The sequence below is a fragment of the Cetorhinus maximus genome, chromosome 18, assembly GCF_964194155.1.
Source record: "Cetorhinus maximus chromosome 18, sCetMax3.hap1.1, whole genome shotgun sequence".
Classification (NCBI taxonomy): Eukaryota; Metazoa; Chordata; class Chondrichthyes; order Lamniformes; family Cetorhinidae; genus Cetorhinus; species Cetorhinus maximus.
The window spans coordinates 94,971,998-94,997,456 of NC_135896.1; the positions used below are offsets into that span (position 1 = coordinate 94,971,998).

Below are 25,459 nucleotides of genomic sequence, written 5' to 3' on the forward strand. Positions count from 1 at the left end.
TGCAGCAGGGGCTTCCCTTCATCTGTCCTCTGACTGCTAGTGGCCTCACCTGTCACTGTCTCTCACCTCCATCTGCGTGACTGTGCAGTGCTCATCAGATTGTGACCCAAGCCAGCATGCAATCGACTCCCCACTGAAGTATGTGTATCTGCACTGGTGCTAGGTTCAGGGAACAGGTGTGATGCTGTGCTCCCTCAGAGACAACCGGACTGTCATCCTCCGAGAAGGTGTCAGGAGGAACACATGGGGGCTGGTCATGACTCTCTGCGACAGTCAGCCCTGCAAATGAAGCGTAAAAACAATTAGTGGAGTGATGATGTTAAGGGCTATTACCATTCATGGGTGCAGCAGGTTACCATGGTAGCCAGAGATGATGGGTAAATGCAATTCCTTCTCACTCTCCATGCCTGCCAATCTAAACTCAGCATCAGATATGGGCCGACAGCGCTGCTCCCCTGTCAGCTCCAGGGCTTCCATTTCTGCCTCTATCAGCGGATGAATCTCCACCCCTGGTCTTGGATCGTTCCCTGGTGTTGTGGGCCCTTTTGTCCTGCATGCATAAGGGGAGAAAAAATGAGGTTTCCAGTGATGCTGAGAAAATTTCCTTACTGCTGGATTGCCCCCTGATCCCATGAGGTGTCAGGTTGCCTATTTGCCCTTCCAATTCTCACGGTCTCAGAAAATCTGGGTAAGATGCAGAGGAAGATACAGATTCCGGTGAAGCACATACATACATACAACCTTTGCAAATATGGAAGCTGGTGAGGGGAAACATTTTACAATTCAATGCTCGTCCTAGTCCTTAAATATTCAGCGTCCCTACTTTTCCCACCCACCTTTCATCCACTTGCTGACTGTGCAGAGGTGGTCATTCATCCTTTATTGTCACCGGACCCAATACTTCGTTTGGAGCTCTCGGCTGCTCTCCTCTGTAGCGACCTCCGTTCAGGCCGCCTTGGTCATGATAGCCTTTTGCAGCCATCAGCTGGAAATGGAACCTCTCTGTCCTCTTGAATGGCCTGGAGGAAGTCATGCAACGTGCTCTCACTGTATCATGGGGTGATGCGCTGCATGGATTGTGACATCTCCAAACACAGCTGAATCCATTGATAATGCTGACTGAACATTTACGAAGGTGGAGATTTCTTCCATCTGGACCCTCAAAAGTTTCCTGTTACAAAACACATCTGACGGTGCTGGCCAGTTCAATTGCAGTCCTCCCTCAAAAAGACTCCATGAAGAATTTCAGATTTTAAACAGGGCTTTCTGCCCTTTAAGTATGGCACCCATGATGTGGATCTCCCAAAGTCAGAGCCACCTCCCCGTATAATGATCTGGCGGCAAACCCACGTCGCACATATTTAGGAGCTTGTTCAGGCGGCCGCATCCTTCCCACGCCAAATTCCCAACTTCTGCCAGGCCAGCCAGCTGACTCATCGAAATTAGGACAAGTGTGAGACCTCTATGCTTCAGGATGACCCACTGAAATCTACCACCTGCTGCAGCCACAACTGCAACCTCCGAGCAATGCTTCGGTCTGAAACCATCGAAGATGATGGTATACTCATATTTAATACTCTTTCTCACATACCACATTCCCGCTTTTCTGATTTACAGGCTGTAGATGGTGTCACCATGCATCATTTGCTTTCCTGTTCTTCCCTCACCACATTCTAGCATGAGGGCCTTTTCCCTTTTAGGTGCCCAAGAGCTGCAGCCTGGCCAGGCAGTGGTCCAGCAACAAGAGATAGCCGAGCGTGAAGAAAGTGATGAGGAAGAAACATCATCACCCGCTCTCAGACACTATTCTGATGAAAGGTCATCAACCCGAAACGTTAACTCTGTCTCTCTTCCCACAGGTGCCTGCTGATTATTTCCAGTGTTTCCTGTTTTTACTGTTTAAACCCCACTTTTTTGACCAAGTTTTTGGTCACCCTTCTAAATATTTCCTTTTGCTTATATATAATGACATCTCTGTGAAGTGGCTTGGGACCTTCTACCACGTTGAATGCCTTATACGAATGCAGTTTATTGTTACCAAATTTCGTGATTCTTTTGATGCAATTTTAACAATGATGCCTGTACTGAAAAAGGCTATTAGAGCTTAATAGTGTCTTTGAAGCAGTTTGAATTTTGAAAGGTGTTTGCTGGTGAGATGTTTTTTGAGGACCTGTGATCTTGGAATGGTGGAATTTTGTAGGAAACAAGAGCTACTATTGATAAAGCTGATAAATGACAACGCTTAATTTACATTTTAAATCACATAATGTGATGTTTAGCCGTGAAACTGAATGTTAAAAATCGGAAAACTGCAGCTGTGTGATGAAAAATTAAGTAGTTATGTTTTTTTTCAGAGTGAGGAATTGGTGGAGTGCCCTGAAGTGGCTGAAAATACAAAGAGATTTCTAGCTTTGACACCAACTGGAAACGGTGAGTGGGAAGAAAACCTGATGCTGGTTAATTGTTCAAAATAAAGTGAATAAACCAGTGGAATTATATTCTAACCATACCACTTCCTACCTCTAAGCGTTCTTTGACCTGAATGCGCAAGTTAGCAGGAATCCCACACATTGACAATTCTTTGATGCTTTCTCATATTTGGAACAACTTGGCACCTGATGACAAATTGACATCACATTAGCCGAATCCTTGTGTGAAATCCATTTACATCAGCCTTTAAATACAAATATACGATTAAGCCAAATTCTACCTTACAGTTAAGAAGATTTAGAAGCAAATTTATAAATTGGGGAATTTGTTATGGCATGGGTTATCTTGCTGCTTATGGTATTTTATATGTTTTTTTCCTACCTGGCAATTTTTTCCCTTCCACTCTTGAAATTGTTGACAGCTTGATGATTCCAGTTGCATCCATTATTAATATGCACCTTGACAATGAGCATCGGCAAACTGTTTTTCCATAGAATCATCACGGTGCTGCCTAATCATGTCTTGCCTAAACTCCGCAGCTAATTATTTCACCTCGTCCAGGATAGTAGTGCCAGAGGACACAGAGTGCGCTTAAAGTGGGGGTAAATTCAAAACAAATCTGCAAAAACCATGGCCTGAATCTTACGTTCGTTGATTGCGCGCAATCGGCGGGCCCGGAAGTGGACGTGAAATGCACTTCTGCTCATTATCTGCCCCCGAACGCAATTTCATGCCAGCTGGCGCGTGAAACATGCGCTGAGGAAACCTCAGTGCTGCCGGTTGGGGGAGGAGGGAGAGGGGAGAGGGCGGGTGCCGACAAAAGTGAGGGTGCAGGTGGACACTTCTAGCGAGCTCGCTGAAGGTAGACATGGCAGCTGCTGCAGAACTGCCTCAAGGAGCTGCAGACCTAGACAGATTAAATGACAAGAAAAAAATGCGCCAAACTGTGTCTATGCAGCACATTCAAGCACCTGACAGCAGAACTCAAAAAACATCAGTCCCCAGATATCTTTCTTTATTATATTTCACCCCGGACATTTCATCCCGCCCTGGATTGAGGTTTCAGCGAAAATGTATAGGCTGCCTGGCCGATTGGCTTGTCCGCCAACCGTAAAAGTGACAGGCTATGTAAAATTGATTTCGATTGCTTCCTTAATAGGCTTAATTGCCCGCTTAATTGTTAGCGGGCGTGCTACCGACTGCCGTGCGTGCCTTCTCACGCGATTTCACGTGCTGCCAGTGTGCCCGCACAGCCAGTGTAAAATTCTGGCCCTTATTTTTGTTTGCAAATGGTCAATCTATAGAAAATACTCCCTGGCGAGATGGTGGAAGCAGTTAGTATTGATTCATCAAATGGAAATAAGATACATTTCTTCCAGAGAATATCATTTTGGGATACATTATATTAGTCATTTGAGGTTCGACAAAGGTTAAGTGTAGTGTGCTTGGGAGGAACAGGTGACTTTGGGACCTATGGTTTCCAAAACTCTCCACTATTGAGCTTCTCCTCACATCCTAGTCTTTTGTAGACTAATTGATAGAGATTGATTGCTATGATTAACCAACAGTTCCGTTTTCATTGTATCACATGAGCACCAGGATGGTAGAAGCTGAACGGGATGGATTTTAATCTTTTTTCACCTAGGAGTTCCTACATATGTGTACATCCATCAAAAGCTGCTGGATGGTAATCATATGTCAGAACCCTTGATTTCTTTCTCTCCATTCTTCTGCTTTCAATCAAAGATGTTGGAGACAATACTGAAGCATGTCTATTGCTGCCCTCACTGAGGTCAGCTAACTCAACACAAACCAGTCATCAAAACCTTCTTCTGCATCGGGGATAAGGTATTTATAATTGTTTAAAATGAATTAAGTTGAAATTATAGTTTAAAGCAATCTTGGTAATCTGAAAATCTTTATAGGGATCAGTGAGGCACAGTGAAATGCTGACCTTTATTTCAGCAAATTGGGTCATCTGGCCTCATGATCTCATGCAGAGAAGAACACCAAATATCATCTAGCACATCTGGACTGCCCATCCAAACATGGTTCAGCCATGCACACCATTGACCACCCCTTGGGTACACAACCTTCTGGGCGAGGGAAGAAATCTGAAGCCAGTTTATGCAAAATTCTAGAAAATTTATGCCTGACTTCAAGGCAGTTAAGCCAAACCCAAGCTGTCAAAAAAATTTGGGAACATGGCCTATAAATAGAGGAACAGAGTACAAAAGCAAGGAAGTTACGCTAAATCTTTATAAATCACTGGTTAGACCTCAGCTAACTGACTCTGGGCACCAGACTTTAGAAAGGACATCAAGGCCTTGGAGAATATGCTGAGGAGATTTACGAGAGTGGTACCAGGAATGAGTAGTTTCAGTTATCTGGAGAGACTGTAGAAAATGGGATTGTTCTCCTTAGAGCAGGGAAGGTTAAAGGGAAATTTAACACAGGCATTTAAAATTATGAGGGATAGAGTTCATCAGTTCATGGGGAGGAACTGTTTCTATTGGCAGGAGCATCTGTAACCAGAAGACATGGATTTAAAGCAATTCGCCAAAAACCGGGGTGGGGGGTTGCGCACGCGGTGGCGGGTATGGAGGGCCATTGCGATGCAGTAGGGGTGATGAGTTTTTTTTTACTCAGTGAGTTGCTATGACCTGGAATACATTTTCTGGAAGGGTGATGGGCACATATTCAATAGTAACGTTCAAAAGGAATTTGGATCTCTATATGAAAATGAAAAGTTGCCTAGCTATGGGGAAAGAACTACTGCTAATTACTACTTGCTGGTAAATCTTTGAGAGCCGGAACAGGCACAGTGGAACGACTGGCCTACTTCTGGGCTTTATGATTCTATGAAGGATTTCTGTTTTCTGTCCTCCACTGTCACATTTGGACTCCCCAAGGATTTATCTTTGACCCTCTTGACTTCATCTGAAAGCAGGCACTAGATAATATCATCTGTGTGCCTCGGATTAACTTCTAATGATGCAGAACTGCATTTCCACCAGCTCTCGTATCCATAAGCATCATCAACTGTCCCTTGATATGAAGATGACATTTTCTCAGGGTTGCGAGTATCTACCATGGGTCTTCATGTGATTGAACAGGCCAATTCGTGACCTGCAAATCTTTGGGCACGTGGGGCAGGATGTCCCACGAGGTAATGGGATCTGAAGTGCAGGATTTGCTTCCTTTTCTTTCCTTCTCTGCCGCTATTCTGCCTCATCATTAAGGTGTTTGGAGTCAAAGCATAATGCAGTTTGATGGACAAGTTGTCACCATTTTGAACGATTCGTATCAAGCTCCTCACAGTCATTAATGTCAAAGCTGCCCCGCTTCAAGGAGAGTTACAGAGTGTCTTTGTAGTGTTTTCTTTGTCCTCCCCTGGGATGCTGGCCATTTGTACGTTCAAATCCATGAGCATCCCTGTGCTGTCAGACTGCCTGTTACAATGTGTCACAACTTCCTAAAACTAAACATCAATAAGACTTGAGGCATCATTATTACCCTCAGCCATAAACTGCATTCTGTTGCCACCAACTCCATCCCCTTTCCTGGTTACTTGCCCAGGCTGTGCCAGACTATGTGAAACATTGGTTTCATGTTTGGCCCTGAGCTAAGTTTCAAACACAACATTCTGTTCATCACAATTAAGACTTTTTTCCAATTCCAGGACATATCTTGCCTCCAGCCTTATACCATTGAAACTCTTATTCAGGCTTCTATTCCCTCCTCTCTTGGTTATCGCCCTCTTTGCCAGCTTCCCTTTCTCTACCCTCCATAACCTCTAAACTTTCCTTGTATCTTGTCTCACACTAAGCCATACTTACCTATTAACGTGCCCTTGCTTGATACAAACCTCCTTGGGCATTAAATTTCAAGTCCTCACCTTCAACTGTCTCCATGACCTGCCCTTATACTTTCTTTGTAAGCTCCTTAAGCCTTCTATTCCTTTTTACACCCAGTAGTTCTCTGCAACTGGTCTTTTCTGGATCCTTCTTTCTTCCCATCATTGATAGCAAAGCCTTCAGCAGCCTTGGCTCCATTCTTTGGAATTTGGACTTCCCATTTCTCCTTTGTTATGACCACAGCTGGTGTTAATTGCTACACAAATCAAATCCCTGAGGGAAACTTGGCTTACAGGCTAAAACCTTTGTTTGTATTCTCAGAATGAGAAGACAGCGTACCAATCTCAGCAGTAAGAGGTCCAGTAACATTTTTGGGTTTTTAAAAATTAAAAGTAAAAGTTTTATTAACAAGAAAGAAAAGAAAACTTAGCACACAATATTAGTTACACAATTACAGTTCGTCTTACATAACGTTCCCCCAGAACTCTCTACTTGGTCAAACCCACAAGTAAACACCTTCTAGGCAACACTCCCTTATAGATGTTTAAATATGAAAGTTCCAGTAATATCACATTAGGCAAACTGCTGTGGCTTCAGTAAAGGTGTACCACATGACCTTTACCTTCTTCCACTTTATGGTATGGAATCCACTTCAGAATAAAACTGCTTGCTGCAGTCCAAGACTTCTCAACAGCTCAGACAGCTCCACCTATCTCCAGCTTAACAGTTATACAGCCATCTCTCTAGCTCAATAGCTCAATTGCTTAAAAAAAGCTATCCACAGTAACTCTAATATACCCTTTTTCCCCCTTTCATCTCAGTCCCATTGTTCTCACACCCCTTTGAAATTCAAACCTTTCCAAATATAAGATCTTTCATGTTTCCATCTTACCTTTGCTTTTGGGCCAATAAAAATTACAATATCCCCACTACTATTTACTTATAGACTCCTGCAAGATGCAAACATTTTCCTTGGTATCTCTGGCTCCCCTTTAATATTCGAACAGCCTCCCAACTTATCTAAAAATGCAAATGTTGTATCTAACTTGTTTACTTGTGCCTCAACTTAACACCTTTATCGTTTTCATATTTCCAAAACCCCAGACAACCTGACTCCTATCAACCTCTTGCCCAGCTTAACTAAATCACACAGAATACCGCAATATTCCCCAAAATAGTAAAAAAAAGATCCATTCTCATACCTTCAACGTTTTCCAAAAACCATTCAAAATCCATCTCTTTTGACCTCCCAATCTCTTCCTTCATAATTCAGCTCCCATTTTCTCCAACTATCTTCATTATGAAGCCAAAACAGGAAATGCTGAAAAAACTCAGCAGGTCTGGCAGCATCTGTGGAGAGAGAAACAGAGTTAATGTTTCAAGTCCAATATGACTTCTTCGGAAGCTGAAGAGGTGGAACACACCTCTACTTGTGACACTGCCAGAGTAGCGAATGTCACAATGGCAAAGGACTTCTATGCCATTGGTTACTTTTAGGTAGCATCAATGGAATTGCAAATGAGCAGTATAAGAGGAATAAACATGATGCGAAAAGTTTAATGACTAACCTACAATTGCCACTTCACCATTTTTGGAATGAAGAAGGGTCATATTGGACTCGAAACGTTAATTCTGTTTCTGTCTCCACAGATGCTGCCAGACCTGCCGAGCTTTACAGCACTTTCTGTTTTTATTTCAGATCTCCAGCATTCACAGTAATTTGCTTTTATTTCATTATGAAGTCCCTTCAACACTGTATGGTGTTTTTGTTCTGGTAATTCTTCTAGTTTCTGATTTTTTTCCCAGCTTTTTCTCTTTTTTTTCAGTTTATAATGATCTCGAAGCTATTTCTTTTTCTTTGTAGTTTACCTTTTTACCTGATTTTAATTTTCCAGAGAAGCCGACCATCTCCATATATCTTAATTGTACTACTTTGCTGACTAGAATTGTGAAGGACAAGATGCGTGCAGCTTTGATGGTTAGAAGTGGGCCTCACTCAATCTGAAGTCTCTGATTTCTGATGGACCTGGACTCACCTTCCTCAGTCTTGGCCCATCTCTACCAGGGAAGCTGAACTGGCATTAGAACCAGAACACTGAGAGTCATTAAAGGGCAGGGAGTGGTCCAAGCTGGCACTGTGGAGAGCAATGGAAGAGAGTGAATGGGAGAGCTGGAATGATCAGAGTCTAAAAACAGAAGGTGGGAAGGAATAGAGATACCAGTGTTCATATATCAGGTCTGTTGTCCATGGACTCTCTCTTGTGATGCTGACCTGGAATTGTCCATGGGATGCAGGGCCATGAATGGGTGTAGATTTTTCTACTAGCAGGAAACAAGGTAATTGACTTTGCATGAGTGTGGCGATTAGCAGAGCAGTTGGAAGCTCAGAAGTGGGAGTTTACGGATAAGTTTTAATTTTTTCCCCCCATTTGCCAAAAATGTGTGTTGATTATGTGATAGTTTGTATTAGGGTATGAAGTGGAATAGGTGGTGAGAATGTCAGAGCAGCTGTATGCCACAGCATTTTCTTAATGTAGTATGATTGGTGAAGTCCAATCAGAAGTGAGACTACAATACTTGTATAAATACAAGCACATTTTGCAAAGATTTTACATGGAATTACACAGAATTTAATGTTACAGAAACAAGCTGTTTTGCTCAACAGGTCTGTGTCAGTGTTAATGCTCCTTGTTTAGTTACTTGTTCTTTTGCAACATATAATTATGTTACAATTTTTGGGAACATGGTGAATATTTACTTTTCTTCAAAATTTTTAGAATTCTTGATAGTGGTTCAAACATGGTTGAAGCAGGTCCATTGAATCACTATCTTCCTGGAATGGATCAGTAGTTGAAAGGGTTATGAAGATTGATCTCTTGGCTCATGGTTGCGTTGTAGTAAAAATGCACAAACAAAGAGCAAACTGTAACAAAGTGAAACCGCCCTGGTTATTGCTGTATAATTCCTAACTTTGCTCTTCATATTCTAAAATATTCAGCTCTGAACACAATCACAAGATCTTTCCTTTTGTTTTGCATACATCAGGTGACGATCTGATGGTTACATCTATATTCCACACACAACTCCCTACTGAGGAATATGAAAGAGATAACAATGAAAGAGACCAAGGTAAGAATTTAGCAATTGTACAAAACCCCCTAATAACATGGGATCCTTTCAGCGTCAACTCTGGTTTTCTAGAACAAATGTGAACATAACTAAATGCTGCCTGGCTGACAAAGTAATTGTAATAAAGGTAAAAAAGCAGCAATCTCAAGTTACCATAAGTGGCTAGGAATTTTTTTTTTTGCTGTGCTTATCATTCCATCAATTATTTTGCTTGTGTTTCAGCACTGTTTTTGGTTTATCCCTGTTGTATTTCTAGTCTGCTGCCATGCCTTCTTTCTTGTTGCCCACACTCTCTACATCCTGCTGCCATGCTTACTCTAGCCAACCCACCCGCCTCCCCGACCCCAGACTCCGCTTTTGCTAAGCTTAACTCAGTTCTCAGTTGGTAGCACCCTTGGTTCTGATCCGGAAGGTAGTTGATTCAGAAGTGTATAAGTTTTCTTGGCAATGCCATTATCTTCAACAGAGTAATTCAGCACTTTAAGGTACAAGCAGTCACTGCATCATTGGAGTAGAAAATCAAAATTGCACAAGTTGAAGTCAGAGATGTTTTGTTTTTGATGTTAAAAGGATAAAGTCCATAACTTTTTCAGAAAGGATAGTCATTTTAAAATGTATATCCCCGAGAAGACTTGTTTTTCAAGATTGTATCTCTCCCCAGTAATGGAGCATAGTGTTCATGGGTCAAGTCCCCCTTCAGAGCTTCAGCATAAAGAAAAGGCTGACACTGCAGTGCAGTACTAAGGGAGTGCTGCACTGTTGGATGCACCATTTTTCAGATTAAATGTTAAACTGCAGCCCTGTCCAGCCTCTCAGGCGGTCGGAAAAGATCCTATGGCACTATTTCGAAGAAGAGCAGGGGAGTTATCCCCAGTATCCTGGCCAATATTTATCCCTCAATCAACATGACAAAAACAGATTATCTGGTCACTATCACGTCGTGGAATCTTGCCGTGCACCAGTTGGCTGACCCATTTCCTATTGCAACACTGACTACACTTTCAAAAGCAATTCATTGGCTGCAAAGCATTTTGAGATGTTTGGTGGTCATGAAAAGCACCATGTAAATGCAAGTTTTTCTTTTTATAATACAGTGGTTTTGAGATCTTACTGACCTAGGACTTAAAACGGCATGCAATCATGCAAAACATTGTTCTGAATAAGAATGACCTACTCTGTGCTACTCTTTAACAATGAAGAAATATGACCAAAGTCCACTGGTGCAAAGCATCTAACAGTGTCTGTCACTAGTTAGTCTTGTCCTTGCACGTTTAGGTTTTCAAACATTTGTGAGCCAAATTACTGAAGGTGTGAGCTGATAACACGCAGAGAGGTAAACCAGGCATCTGGAATCTGGTGAACCAAGCAGGTAACTGTGACTCTCCTTAACCAATCAGATTGAAGGATAATGAATTTAACAATGACAGGGACTAAGAAGGAAATGCAGATTGGAGTGGGTGAATTCAGTGATAAATCAGGTACAGAAAGAGGGATAGAAATGAAAAGTTAAAAAAAATTGACTTTGAATTATGTAAAATCTCTAATATCATTAAAAAAACTGAAGGAATGAGACTCCACTCTTAGAATAGTTAATTTTTGGTGCCAGAGAGATTGATTGGCAGAAATTAATACTAATCACATCATTAAAATGCTACTTGAACATTAACTGGCTTGGCTTAATTTTCTGTGGCAAGTTTAGGTCACATTTATTGAGCAAATACAGTAACTCCAAATCATTCAATGCATTTCAGTGATGAGGCCGTTTATTGAGATGCTGTTTTCGCAAAGCTAATGGTGGAATGGCACAACTCAAAAAGCAACTTTTGGATTTTTGAGCTTAGCCAAGTATCTGCTCCTTGCCCAAACTGTTGTACCATTTACACATAAATAATAGTGAGGACCATTAAACCCCGATGTTGTTTTTGACAGCAAAATCTGATCTGATGATTACAGCAGCAGAAGAGTTGCTAAGATGCCCTTAAAAAGCTAAATGCTACAATTAATTCTTTCCTTTAAATTAAGAACACTGCATGGAATGGAAGTAAAAATGTTCTAGACAATGCTGCGTCTCATGGTTTTATTCCCCTCATGTATAAAATATTAAAACTACCCACTCCTGTAGCATGTATCCTGATCTGCCATCAACATTCTGGAGGTTACTTTTGATCGGAAACTTAACTGATCAGCCAAATAAATGATAAAAACAAAAAACTACTGCGGATGCAAATAAATGACGTGGATACAATAGCAGGTCAGAGGCTTGGAATTCAGTAGTTGAGTGAGTCACCTCCTTCCTACTCAAGGGCTGTTCACCATCTACAAGGCACAAATCAGGAGTGTGACGGAATACTCTCCATTTGCCTGGATGAGTGCAGCTCCAACAACACTCAAGAAACTCGACACCATCCAGGACAAAGCAGCCCACTTGATCGGCACCTCATCCACTACCTGAAACATTTGCACCCTCCACCACTGACACAAGGTGGCAGCAGAGTGTGTACCATCTACAAGATGCTCTGCAGCAAATCAACAAGGCTCCTTCGACAGCACCTTCCAAAACTACGACCTCTAAGACCAAGAAGGACAAGGGCAGCAGATGCATGCGAACACCACCACCTGCATGTTCCCCTCCAAGCCAGATACCATCCTGACTTGGAACTGTATTGCTGTTGCTTTATTGTCACTGGGTCAAAGTCTTGGAACTTCTGACTTTGTTGGTTATAAAGCACTTTGGAACATCATGACATTTTGAAAGGCATTATATAAATGTCTTTTTTTTTCTGTTATTTTATACTACCTTAACTTGGATATAAATTACTGTTGGGTCAAAGTCCTGGAATTTCCCACTTAACATCATTATAGAAACTCCGTCATTCACACAGCAGCAGTTTGAGATGTCAGCCTAATAACAGTGCCACAAAGCAATAATATATGATAAAAATGACCTTGCCAGCAATGTCCACATTGTGTGAACAAATATAAATAAAATTTCATAGCTACTTTTGTTATCATGTAAGTTTATCTTTGTGATTTACCCAACCTTACGTAGAAAGTAGAATCCAGAATTGATTAGATAGATGGTTGTCTCAGAGACATGTTGTGCCTTATATCCTTAACAGCAGATGGCAGTAGAGCACTGATTAAACCCTTCTTTTTCCCCTCCCTTGTTGTTTACTGAAATAATCAGTAACTGCTACTTTCAAAATTCATTTCAGATTGATTTTGTAATAAAGTTGTAAGATTATAAAATTTTTGTCTCCAGGAACTGATTACAGAGACCATATCTAACCACATGATTTAAAAAAAAAATCACTCTAGGGGCTGAATTTTGCCGTTGGCCAGCAGGGGGCGGGGCCTGCTCGCCGACGCATAAAATGACGCGGGATGATGTCAGGTGGAACCCTCGACGTCATCCCGCCCCATTTAAATTTTCAGGAAGGCGGGGGCGCAGCAAAATCAGCTGTCCACTCGCCAACCTGTCAATGGCCAATTGAGGCCATTGACAGAATTATTTAAACAATTAAAGGACCTGCCCGTCTAACATTAAGGTTGGTAGACAGGCCAGGAGCCCTGGCGGGCAATAGAGAAAACATGAAACCTCATCCACCGGCGGGGTGAGGTTTCATGTAGGGATTTAAAAAGTTTAATAAAGTTTTAGTGTAATTTATGAACATGTCCCATCTCGTGTGACATTGCCAGATGAAACTGTCAGATGACAGTAAAACTGTCAGCAATCTCCCTGAGGCAGCACTTAGCCTCAGGGAGATGTGCGCATGCGCGAAAGAGCGCACTCTCGCTTTTGGGGAATCCCCCCCCTCCCCCCACCTGCACAGGAAGCGCATAGCGCTTCCCGGCGGACGTCAAGGCCAGCCCACGTAAAATGGCAGCGGGGCCCACTTCTCCGGTGGGGATCGGCTCCCCCCCCTGCCGGAGATTGGGTCAGGCCCGCCCGCCCGGCAAGCAGAAAATTCTGCCCTAGGTTTATTTTCGATTAGTTTGCTGAATTAGCATTTTTTTATTCAATGGAAAAATAAATTGCAGAACCATTGAGCAATGTTTCTGTTTCTCCTTTACACATCTTATTTTTCTTCAGATTGATCCAAAAAGTAGTAGTAATCATTGGACCAGTAAGTCATGTTTTTCAAGCACTGAAATTATGCATTAATTTAGCGGATGATCACAGAATCATTATGGTGCAGAAGGAGGCCATTCAGCCCATCTTGTCTGCACAGACTCTCCAAAGGAGCATTATGGTTTGGTGCCAATCTCCTGTCTTTTCCCCGATTGAACCTGCCTCCACCACACTTCCAGGCAGTGCATTCCAGACCCGAGCTACTTGCTGTGTGAAAAAGTTTTTTCTCACATCGCATTTGTTACTTTTGCAAATCACTTTAAACCTGTGCCCTCTCGTTCTCAATCCTTTTACGAGCGGGAACAGTTTGTCCCTATCTATTCTGTCCAGCCCCCTCATGATTTTGAACACCTCTATCAAATCTCCCCTTAGCCTTCTCCTCTCCGAGGGTATCAGTATCGCATCTATCTTCATAACTGAAGTTTCTCATCCCTGGAACCATTTTTTAAACCTCTTCTGCACTCTCTCCAATGCGTTCACATCCTTCCTAAAGTGTGGCACCCAGAACTGTACATAATAAGGCAGTTAGCTCTTGACTCCCAAACAGCTGGACATAGATTTATGTTCTTGGCTTGCTTATTATTACCTCCCTCCAGCTTTCATTTACCGAAACATGATAGGCCTCCATTTTCTCATTAAGATATTACCCTTAATACATTTTAAGATATTACCCTTGGAATACATTTTGCCTCTGTTTCTGAGTAAGCTGTCTGATGTAAATGTTGTATTTGCAAATCCATTTTCTGTAATTCCACCAACTGCCTTGAGTTAAACACTTCAGCTGAATTGTTTTCCAATCTTTCTTCCTGAACAATGGTATCAAACACAGTGTCAGCTAATTGGATTTCCACACCTTCTCCCTGCCTTTGAACTCCCTGTCCTTCCTGTTTTACTTGTTTTAACCTATGAGCCTGTGATCTCATCATCACACAATCGGGAAACAAGCCAGGATGCTCTCTCTGCAACACTTCTGATGAAGACAGCTGTACAGGCTGCTCAACTACCACATTTGTGATCCAGCTATATTATTACCCAGAATAAATTGAACTCCTGCAATGGGCAATTTTTCCACTACTCCAACAATCACCTCACCTGTTTTCCACTTACTCTTTAAATTTACCTTCCACAAGGGATAGGTTTAGCATCTCCATGAATCCGACTGGATGGGTGGAGTTTTCCCAGATTTGCACTAAGTGCGGTAGTGGTGGGTAAAATGGAGCCCTAACAGCCGACGAAAATGGCGGGTTTTCACGGCGTATCGTCTCGAGCCCGCCTCATTATTTATTTACCCCCGCGAAACACACTGTCTCCATGGTGGGTGGGCTCTCATTCGTCCACTCGCCATCACCCCGCTGTTGCATCACGCTGGCCGACATGTTTAAAAGGCAGCTGCCAGCACAGTGCTCATCACTGGCAGCTCATCACCACTGCCTGGGAGACATGACCAGCAAATGATATAAGATTGCAGCCCCCCACTTCAACGACAGGTCCCTCGAACGACTGCTGGATGCCGTGGAGGTTTGCTCTACCCCAGCTCTGGCCGCAGGATGGGCAGCAAAGGCACCAATCCAGCTCGGGAGGCGGTGGCAGCGGTGGTCACTGCGAATGCCCTGCGCAGAGGAGGACAGCCATCCAGTGCCGCAAAAGAATGAATGATCTCCTCTGTTCCACCAGGGTAAGTCACTCTTTTCATCACTCCCAACTCACACACTCACAAACCCATCACACGTCCACAGGGCCCTCACTCACTGCCAGTGCAAGGGACATCACCAGTCACTCTCTCACACACACCGTCATTGTCCTCATCCCATCCATGGGACCACTCACCACCCACACTTGCCAGGCATACTTATCATCTGGTCCTGAGACACTCTCCCCATCTCTGTCCATGCAGGACAACTGGCTCACAACAGGAGGGAAAGGTTGCCGACAGGTGGAGGGATGGCAGAGATCAAAGCTCTGACAGAATTTGAAAATAGAGCCATCCAGCTGGCCAGCGTTGACCTGCACTGGTCCTGTGCTGACGGTGAAGTTGGCGCTGCTCTACCAAGTGAGGACCCAGCAGTGCAACATCTATCAGACAACCATGCCGTGAGTGATGTGTCCTCTTTCACAGGCCACTGCTATGCACCAATTATCCCCCTTGCTTTCACAGGCACATCCGACAAACAGCCGACAGAGTCCATAACCCAGGGCCTCCAATCAAGAAATCTCTGAAGAGGAATCTGAAGGCACCCTCCCTGAAGTCCCGTCACAGCGCTCACCCACACCCTCCACCAGTGCGGAGACATACACCTCAGTGGGACCTAGCTTTAGAGTAGCCTCAGGATCACAATCTGATGAGCACATCGCACTTTCTGAATTCTAGCAGGCGGCGGCAGGGACTTGGGGGACTGCAGGAAGCCAGAACGTTGCTGAGCCTGAGTCAGATGATGAGCCTCTGAACTCAGCCATGTCACAGCTGCTGGAGCTGCAAAGGCAAGCTCGGGAACATCAGGAAGGGATGTCCGCTGCCCTCCTCAGGTTGCAAGGCATAATGGAGGAGTCCGCCAGTCTTCAGGCTGAGGTGATAGCGCCGGCATTGCAACGCACCGAGGTCAACACTAGCAGGATGGCAGCCGCCATGGAGACCTTGGTCCAGGACATCACTCCTGCACTGCTGCACGGGCTGAACTCCATCGTTGGTGCCATTGTTGGCCTCCAACAGTGTGTAGGCGAGAGGGGTGCTGGGCAGCTCGATCTCACTCCAGCTACTCCTTCTGCTCATGGAGTCAGCCAGGGGCCCTCGAGCACCCATTGGGAGGAGGATCAGCAGGTGCACACTCCAGGGCGATCCACCCAGGTGATTCTTGGAGTGACCGGCCCATCTGACTCCCTTCTTCCTGTGACCTCCGTAGCTCCAACTTTGCAGGCTGAAGAGGGTGCCACTGCCACACAGCAGGACCCCAAAAGAAGGCCGGGGCCCACCAAGTCTCGGCCCTCCACAGGATGCCCGTCAAAGTCGTCAAAGTCAGCAGGCTGCCTCCACTTCTGTGGATGTCCGGGGAGCACCAAGACGTAGCGGCAGAGTTAGGAAAGTTAGGTAAAAGTAGTTACACAGCCTGGGCACACGTGTTGATCATTTGTACATACTGTTCACTATTGTCAATAAACTCCTAAGAATGTCTCCCTGCCTATGGCTCTTTGTTCTGATGAGCAGTGTTCTTGTCACTCAGATGTGAAACCTTGCTGCACAAGATAAAAGGCAGTTGTCTCAGTCCAGGGCCTCTTCCCTGTGCTCTGTGCAGCCTTCAGACCACATTGATGTACAGCCTCACACTCCCTGGAAACATTACTGATGCCTGCACCTCGACGGTGCTGGTCATTGCTGCCAGAATGTAGTGGGCAGGTACCACAGAGTTCTCCCATTCTCTCTGTGTGCTCTCAGCACCTTTAAGGTGGGGCTGGCCCCCATCACACCAGCATCTGCAACCAGTGATGCTGTGCACCAGCTCCTGAAAGGCTGAGATGCTGAAGGAGGACACAGCATCAGATGTGTCTAAAGTTTCATGGCTGCGTCTCTGAGATGGCCCTGATTATGGAACGCAAGTGAGCTGCCCTGGGCCAGACAGGAGTCAGGCATTCTGAGAGGCTGTGTGAAGATCTATTGAGTGTCCTCACTGCATGTTGTCATCATCATCCTGCGATCGAGTGACTATTAGTGCCTCCACTGCATCTCCATGACAGGAGCATTCTCACAGAGGGTATTGGCACTGCCAGAAGCCAGACTGGATTCAAACATTCACAACTGCAATATGAGGATCTGTGGGGTCGCCTCACTGCATGTCGTCATCATCCTCCACAAATCAGGCAGCTATGAGGGCCTCCCGAGTGTGCCTGCCTCGTTTAGCCAGTGCGAGAGCCTTATCCCCATCATCGTTACCACCGAGGACCCCCTCACCCTCATCTCCGTTGGCGTTCTCCACATCCGAGGAGACCTCCCGCTCCTCCATCTCCTCCTCAGCCAGCTCGTCACCCCATTGGAGTTCCAGGTTGTAAAGGGCGCAGCAGGCGACGACAATGCGTGGCACCCTCTGTGGACTGTGTTGCAGGGCTCCACCAGACCGGTCCAGGCACCGGAACCGTATCTTCAGCATCCCGATGGTCTGCTCCACCAAGTTGCAAACCGCTGCATGAGCCTCGTTATAGTGTCGCTCTGCTGCAGTCTGAGGCCGCTGCACGGGTGTCATCAGCCACGGCCTCTGCGGGTAGCCCTTGTCCCCAAGGAGCCAACCCTGCAGCCTCTGTGGAGCCTGAAAGACTGCAGAGATCTGCGAGCGACTCAGGAAATGGTGCGCACACCTGCAGCATGCATTTCTGGTGGTCGCACATCAGCTGCACGTTCATTGAGTGGAATCCCTTGCGGCTGATGAAGTCCACCAAATGTAGTGATGGAGACCTGAGCACCACATGAGTGCAGCCAATCGCACCCTGCACTTGTGGGAATCCCGAGATCAGGGTGAATCCAATGGCACTTGCATCCTGGCTGTCCCAGTCCCGGGCGAAATGCACAAAGTTGTGTGCCAGAGAGAAGATGGCATCTGTGACCTCATGGATACATTTGTGGGTGGCGGATTGTGAAATCCCACAGAGGTCACCTGTGGAGCCCTGAAAGGAGCCACTGGCATAGAAATTGAGCACCACAGTCATTTTCACAGACACTGGCATTGGATGCCCTCCATGTCCCCTTGGCACCAAGTCCTGCAGTAAGTGGCAGATGTGAGCCATCAGGTCCCTAGAGATGTGCAGTCATCGGCGACACTGGTTCTCAGTCATCTGCAGGAATGGCAGGCGGCGTCTATAGACCCTGGGTGTCACTAGGCGCCAACCAGCCATAGCTCGCTGTTGCTCCTGGGTAGCATGTGCGGGAGCTTCTGCCCCTTCTTCCTGAGGTTGCTGCTCCTGCCTTTGTACGGCCAGGTGCCTCAGTCGCTCTCTCCTCCATCTTCTACAGTCCCTGTAGGCCATCAGGCATACAGCTAGGTCACCAGGATCCATGATCCTGACCTGGTCCTCCTGCAGCATGAAAGAGAGAGAGATGTGGTTATCATAGCTGTACTTAGCACCTTTCCTGGCCTGTGTGACCACCTCTTAACAGTTTTCGAGAGTGCTGGTCACCCCTCGGATGGCCAGAGATGCATGTGCTGCATGGCTGCCCTGTTAGCCTGCGACATGGGGGAGACAGGCCCCAACCGTGATGCTGAGATTGCAAGGGGCTGTGAGCACCTTCAGCAGTGACTGCTACATGGCCAGTGTTGGCGAGGTGATTGTACAACGTGTGCAGTCCAACTGCTCCGCGGTCCAATAAAGTGGTGGCGGACTTGAAGTCTGTGCTGGGGTGGTGGGGGGCTTGCGTGGGTGGGCTGGCTAGGAGCCCGACCCCAATCACATCACTGTGGCTGCATCTGATCTGTCTCAGTTACAGAGGCATAGTCAGTTTATACAGGTGTCCCTAATGCATGGGTACTTACCCTACCCCCCACCTCGATTGCCTGTCCGTGGGATGCAGCACCAGGGTAGCACTTAACTTCCCCCTACCCCCATCAGCAGTCGCCTCCGAAGCTGGCCAGCATTTGCTCCTGCCCCCCTCCCCCCCCACCCCCACCCCGGTGCCCCTGAGGCCTGTAAACAACAGGCAAACTGTGGAGAACACTGCTGCTCAATCATCTCAGTTCCTCCAAAGTGAAGGCCGCCGAGTGCATGTCACCTGCATGCTGTTTTAAAACATGCGTGCTTTCCCGCCAACGTGGACAGATGATTTGGCGGGGTTTCAAGAGCCTGGCAGGATGGCCTTTTAATTATATGCTGATGTATTACAATTAGCTCCTTGCCGACCGTTGGCGGGAAATGTGGCCTGCCGTTGGCGGGCTGAGCGGACGATTGTGACCTGCCTTCGTGCTGTTGTGAATCAGGCTGCATATTTTCTGCGCACGCCATCTATCACGCCCGCTGTCAGCGGGCTCAGAAAATTCCGCCCATTATCACCTGTTCCTGCAATAATGTCTTCGAACAACAAATGTCACTGTCCCACCAACATTAAGGATTGACTAGCCTCTGTGTCTCTTAAAATTTTAACATATTTACCTACTCCACCCTGTACACAAGGAAAGACTTTCCCTTCACATGCAAAATCTCTAAACATTTCTGCAACCTGCTCCTCCGAATTCTCTTGGGTATATTGTGAACACATTCCCACTTCTTCACCTATCACTGATTCTCCCTGTTTTACCTGTACACAAACCACTAGTTTTTCCTGTACCTGAACCTCAGAACCCACAGTACTCTTACTTCCAGAACTTTTCTGCACCCCTATAATTCCAACAGATTTTCCCTGTAATTTCCAGCACACTGACTTTGTGTGTCCAACGTCATTACAATGAAAACACCTCAATTTTCAAATGTCACCTCTACCCTCAGCAGCTTCCTTTTTATTCTTAGGGGAAACTTCCTGTAAATTTCCACCTACTCCTCTTCCCTGACTACCTACCTTTCTTTCGCCTTCCCACTTTCTATCCTTTTCTGATTTAAAAGAGTGACAAAAAAAAGGTTTCGTCCTTCGAACTAACTCATAATCATCACATACATCTGCTGCTTGACTTAGCGTTTCAATTCTCTGTTCCTCCACATGAGTTCTTACAACTGAAGGAATAGAAACTTCAAATTCTTCCAAAAGAATGACTTCTCTAAGAGCTGCATATGTTGTCTGTATCTTTAATGCCCGTATCCACCGGTCAAAATTACTCTGTTTTACTCTTTCAAATTCAATATAAGTTTGCCCAGGCTGTTTTCTCATATTCTTAAATTTCTACCTATATGCCTCAGGAACCAACTTATATGCACTCAAAAAAACCTTTTCTTTTAACCACATCATAGTTCACTGACATTTCTTTTGACAGTGAAGTGTAAACCTCATGTGCTCTAACCACCAACCTGGATTGTGACAACAACAATGTCCAGTTTTCCTGTGGCCATTTCATCTGTTTAGCTATCTTCTCAAATGAAATAAAAAATGCTTCAACATCTTTTTCCTCAAACTTTGGAAGAGCTTGTACAAATTTAAACATCTCCCCACTGGGTTCTGGTCTGGAAATAAGTCCTTCCTCACCTACTGGCGTCTCTTTTTTAACTGCCTGCATTTTAAGCTGGAATTCTCTCTCTCTCTCCCTTTTTCTCTTTCCTCCCTTTCTAACGTCACTATTTCTAATTCCCTTTCTTGTTTTCTTTTTCCCTCCTGCCTTTCTGCCTGTTCCTTTTGAAATGCTCTTCCTTTTTTCTTTTTCTCAGGCCTCTAACTCAAGTTTTCATCATTTACTTTGCTTGTTCAAATTCAAGCCTCTTCATTTCTAACTGAAGCTTCACTACCTCCAGCTGTGACTCACTAATGTCAGGTATCACTTCCAACTTTAAATTCTGTGCAATACCTTCAATTATACCTGCTTTCTTAGCCCATGCAAGTGATCCCAATTGTAGTTTATCCACCAATTCCAGTAACTTAACTTTAGTTACCTTTTGTAAACCAACCAAAGTTATAACTTCAACTCCCTGACAAGTCTGAGCAACTGCCAAAGCCATGTTGCAGCCTCACCACCTCACACCAACTCCTGAATTCAAAGTGCTTTTCATACTCATAACCTCAAGAATCATCAACTCCAATCCAATCAAGGAATTTCAAATATATCCCGCAAAGAGCCCCCAATCTTTGTTATGACACAGCCAGGTAAATGCTGAGTTGTTCAAACCCCAAAGGAAAACTTGAAACAAATGCCACAACTTGTTTTGCAATTTGTATAAATTTTGAGATGCGTACCTTGAATTCAGTAGTAATAAGAGCATCAAGCCATATAGGTTTTACAAATCAAGATTAAACATTTATTAATAAGAGAAATTATTTTTAAATACATACATAGACCTGCAAATTACTACTATGATAGCCTCTAAATTCCCTTAATCAATCTAACTCCCAGTTACACTTTTATTAAGGCAACAGTATGACAGACAGATTTTAAAAGACCCAGGCAAAGAAACATGATACCCTGAACAAGTCGAATTCAAAGTGTTTTTTCTTAACTTTGAAGACAGCAGCTTGAGGTATTGATGCTGAAGGCATTTTCACTTGTAAGATATTAAAATGGCTTCCCTTACAAACAGCCTTCGCTCCTTTATACATATTTCCCTCTTTGAATGCAAATACCCATTATTTCACTGTGTCTTTGCACTTTATCTTCCTGATAATAAAAACCTCTCATAGCACTAAGTTTTTCCAGTAGTATTTGGGAAAAGTAAAAACACTGTTTTTAAACTTCACCTGGTTAGGTGACACATTTCACTCCCTCTTTTGAAAACAATCTAGTCTGGTTTTATTTAAAAATGCAAATGTTCCCTTGACCCCTATGTTTCTAAACTTCCCCATGTTTGCCTAATTAACATTTCAAACCTAACTTCTCTTCTTACATCAAAGCACCCAGACTAATTCAATTAAGTCTCATACTTAAACACACATATAGACACATGGAAACATCCCACTATTATTCTATTTTACAATAAATTACAATAACATTTTGAGAATTATTATGTCTTCCTGACAAAGCTCTTTGATTTTGATTTTGATATCCTCTGCAAGTTTCCTTTCATACTCCTTTTTAGTATCTCTTAATATCTGTTTTGTTACCTTTGCTGTTCTTTGCATCTTTTGCATTTTCCAGGATCTGTGCTAGTTTTTGCACTTTTGTATGCTTTTTCTTTCAATTTTAGATTGTTTCTTATCTCTTTAATTTCCATGACTGTCTTTTTTTGGCAAGTTGAACCCTTGTCCTTTAGAGGTATAAACTGATTACGTATCATGTTCAATTCTATTTTGAACATCACCCAATGATCATCTTATTTGGCTCATTTTACCCATTAACAGAGTTGCCCAGTTTACTGTGGATGGTCTCATTGACATTAGCCTTCCCTAAATCATCAAATTTGTTTTCTGTTTCTCTCTTGTCAAACACTTCATTGAACTTGAATATATTATGGTGTTATTAGATAAACGTTCATGCATCATTAAACTAAATTAACTAAATTTGGCTTATTACTCATTGCTAAATTTCCACTCACCAACCATTCTTGTCTTTAGCTTCTGATCTCCCTATTAAGTTTAAACCTCTTCATGGCCTTACCACGACTACTTGTCACTTTCTTACCATCTCTAGCTCCCACTTCTTCCCCCTGCAAACTCTCCAATTCTGGCCTCCTCTGCAATCCTCCCCCCTTCATTCTTCTGTTGGCAGTGTGCCCTCAATTGTCGAGATCCACTTTCTGAAATTCCCTCCCTAAATCCTGCCACCTCTACATCTCCAGTTCTTTTAATGACCTTCTTAATAGCCACCTCTATGATCAAATTTTTGACCAATATCCCCTTCTTTGTCTGAGCCTTTTTTTAAAATGACCTCTCTGCCAAATGCCTTGAGACATTTTTCTACCTTAAAGACACTATGAAGAGTTGTTACTGTGTTTGATGCAAAGAAGGAGTTCCATTTACTAATATGCCTCTCCACTTTGTGTGGAGTTTCTGACCCAAACATAAAAACTGATCTATTTAAAATGCAGTCAATTTTTAATTATCATCACACTAAAGTCATGTGCCCCATTCCGAAATTGCAGAGCTTAATTTGCATTTATTGAGGCAAAACACATTTTGTAGAAATAATGTTTCAAGTGACTTTTTTGTGGAGCAAATCATTTTTCCTTTTTAAGTAGTTTGTTTCCTTGCCGCTTACAGCATCTGGTTCAAAACCTGAAATTTATTGGCAAACTGGTTACTCATCTATCAGCCAGGGTTGGAAAAGGATGTGATATATTATTTTGTTCATTGAGTTGAAGCAGTTCAGCATGTGACAGCAATCTGTTCAATAAATTCTAACAACCGTATTGTTTTCTTGTCAGACTACCAAGATAGTGGTGAAGGAGTTAAGTTGACATCAGAAGGCAAATTGCCTTCAGAAGCCAACACTAAAAATGTCCAAAGCAAAGACGCAAGGAACCAAATGTTCCCCCAAAGTAGGATCAAAGTTAAAGATTTTATTAAGAAGAACATTGAGGTATGTGGAATTATTTTGATCTCACCACAACCTGTTGACTGCAACAGTACCTCATTGTCTTGATGTATATAGGTGTTAGATCAATTGTTGGCTCATTGCATGTGCCCAATTTCACTTTCATCACACATTTGTCTTTGACTTACCTATGTACTTTGTAAACAGGTTTCTGTTGATAATGGATTTTTCCATTTTTGGTTGTTAATAACTGATTACGAATGTTTGCAGTTGGCAAAAGAAGCAAAGAACCCAGTGCTGCTGACTGATGACGAGAAAAAAAGACTAGCAGAACTATTGAAGAATGTTGATGTTGAGACAGCGAGCAATGAAGTAAGACCAGTTGTTCAATACAATAAAGTTTTGCATTCCTCTGTAGCAAAGCTAATCTTGATTTTTTTTAATGAGATGATTCAATGTTGTCCTCTGGTACCGAAGCAAAATAGTCATTCTTTACGTGTGAGTATTAGAAGTGATTTTTAGGTGGATTCATAACCATTGGAGGGCGTCATAGCTAAGTCGGATGCTGTCTTCACTGAACACTTCCCATTGTGCCAGTCTTTTTGATAACAATCAGGAGCAGAAATGCGCCAGTTTTTCTTTGGGCCCCCCTCCTGTGCACCTTCATCCTGCTCACTTCTCTTAAACCAAGGCACTCTGTTGATGTCATGGATGGTGATAGTCTTCCTCGACAAATGTACTGTCAAACACATTCAATGGATAAATATTTGAAGTTGAAATTTTGGGGAAAGAACAGGAAAGTTGGACTAATTTGATATCTCTTTCAAAGTGTTGGCATAGGCAGAATGGCTGAATAGCATCTTTCTGCATTGTATCGTTCTATAATTCTATGAGAACGTAAGATTGAAAAGAAATTGGATTATAAAAATAGGAAATGGAGAGGAGGCCATGGTATCAGACTGATGAAGATGCTTAGCAGTGGACTGCATGGATCATGGCTTGGGCTGTATTTCTTATCTATTATGAGTGACCCGGACCCAGAAACCCATTTTAAGTTTGTTAAATTTGCTGATAACCTCAAGGTAGGAAGGACCAAAGATGCACTCACAATTTTTATTACCAGCATTTAGGTTTGTTGTTGAGCTTGGCAGATAAATTGCAAATGGTATTTAATGACAACAAAGATGAAGTATTGCAAATTGAAAAATTGATCAAAGTAGTTAGCCAGTGAAGGAATAGAATTAGGTCTGGGAAACTTTCAAAGAAGCATGTTTTGGATGTAATCCAACATTACTGATATGTTTCTTCCAGACACTGCTTTTCTCTTCATTTGCTTAAGCCAGAGCAGGTGGATAAGGAAGGATCATATCTTACCAGATGTGGTTTTACTCAGCTGCTTCTAAATTTATTTTTGTTGGTGCATTTCACCAAAGACTCTTCATTAGCAAATACATCTTTTGCTGGTTGTTTTTCTTTTTCTGCTTGGCAGCTACATTCTTCAGTGTTGTCACCCTTTGCATCAAAACACCTTAACATTACGTCCCCTCAAGTGGCTTCACCATTAACAAGGCTGACAAGATCTTTGCTTATGTTGGTGAATGGAGGATTGAACACATCACTACTTCTATCACAGCGTCAGAGGAGTACACATACATAATATATTTTATAGCAGATGATTTTTATATTAGCTGCTGTAAATGGAAGAGCAAGGGATTATTTCTTCTGAGTTTTATTTTTAAACATTGTTATGTCCTTAAGTCATGACTGCGTGTTCAACAAGTCATTGTGATGCATCTGGTGGTGGGTGAAGAAAGTTAGCATGCTTTCAGCTTTTG

At 43.5% G+C, this 25,459-nt stretch overlaps 1 protein-coding gene across 1 annotated transcript in view; it reads left to right on the top strand.

Annotated features, from left to right (window-relative positions):
- The window catches only part of fsip1 (fibrous sheath interacting protein 1), a 395,544-nt gene that overhangs the window by 27,185 nt on the left and 342,900 nt on the right, over nucleotides 1-25,459 (top strand). Inside the window, exons 6-9 of the mRNA XM_078563243.1 lie at nucleotides 2,355-2,430; nucleotides 9,333-9,416; nucleotides 23,515-23,669; nucleotides 23,895-23,996. Coding sequence (XP_078419369.1) covers nucleotides 2,355-2,430; nucleotides 9,333-9,416; nucleotides 23,515-23,669; nucleotides 23,895-23,996 — 417 coding nt within the window. The remainder of the gene's footprint in view (nucleotides 1-2,354; nucleotides 2,431-9,332; nucleotides 9,417-23,514; nucleotides 23,670-23,894; nucleotides 23,997-25,459) is intronic.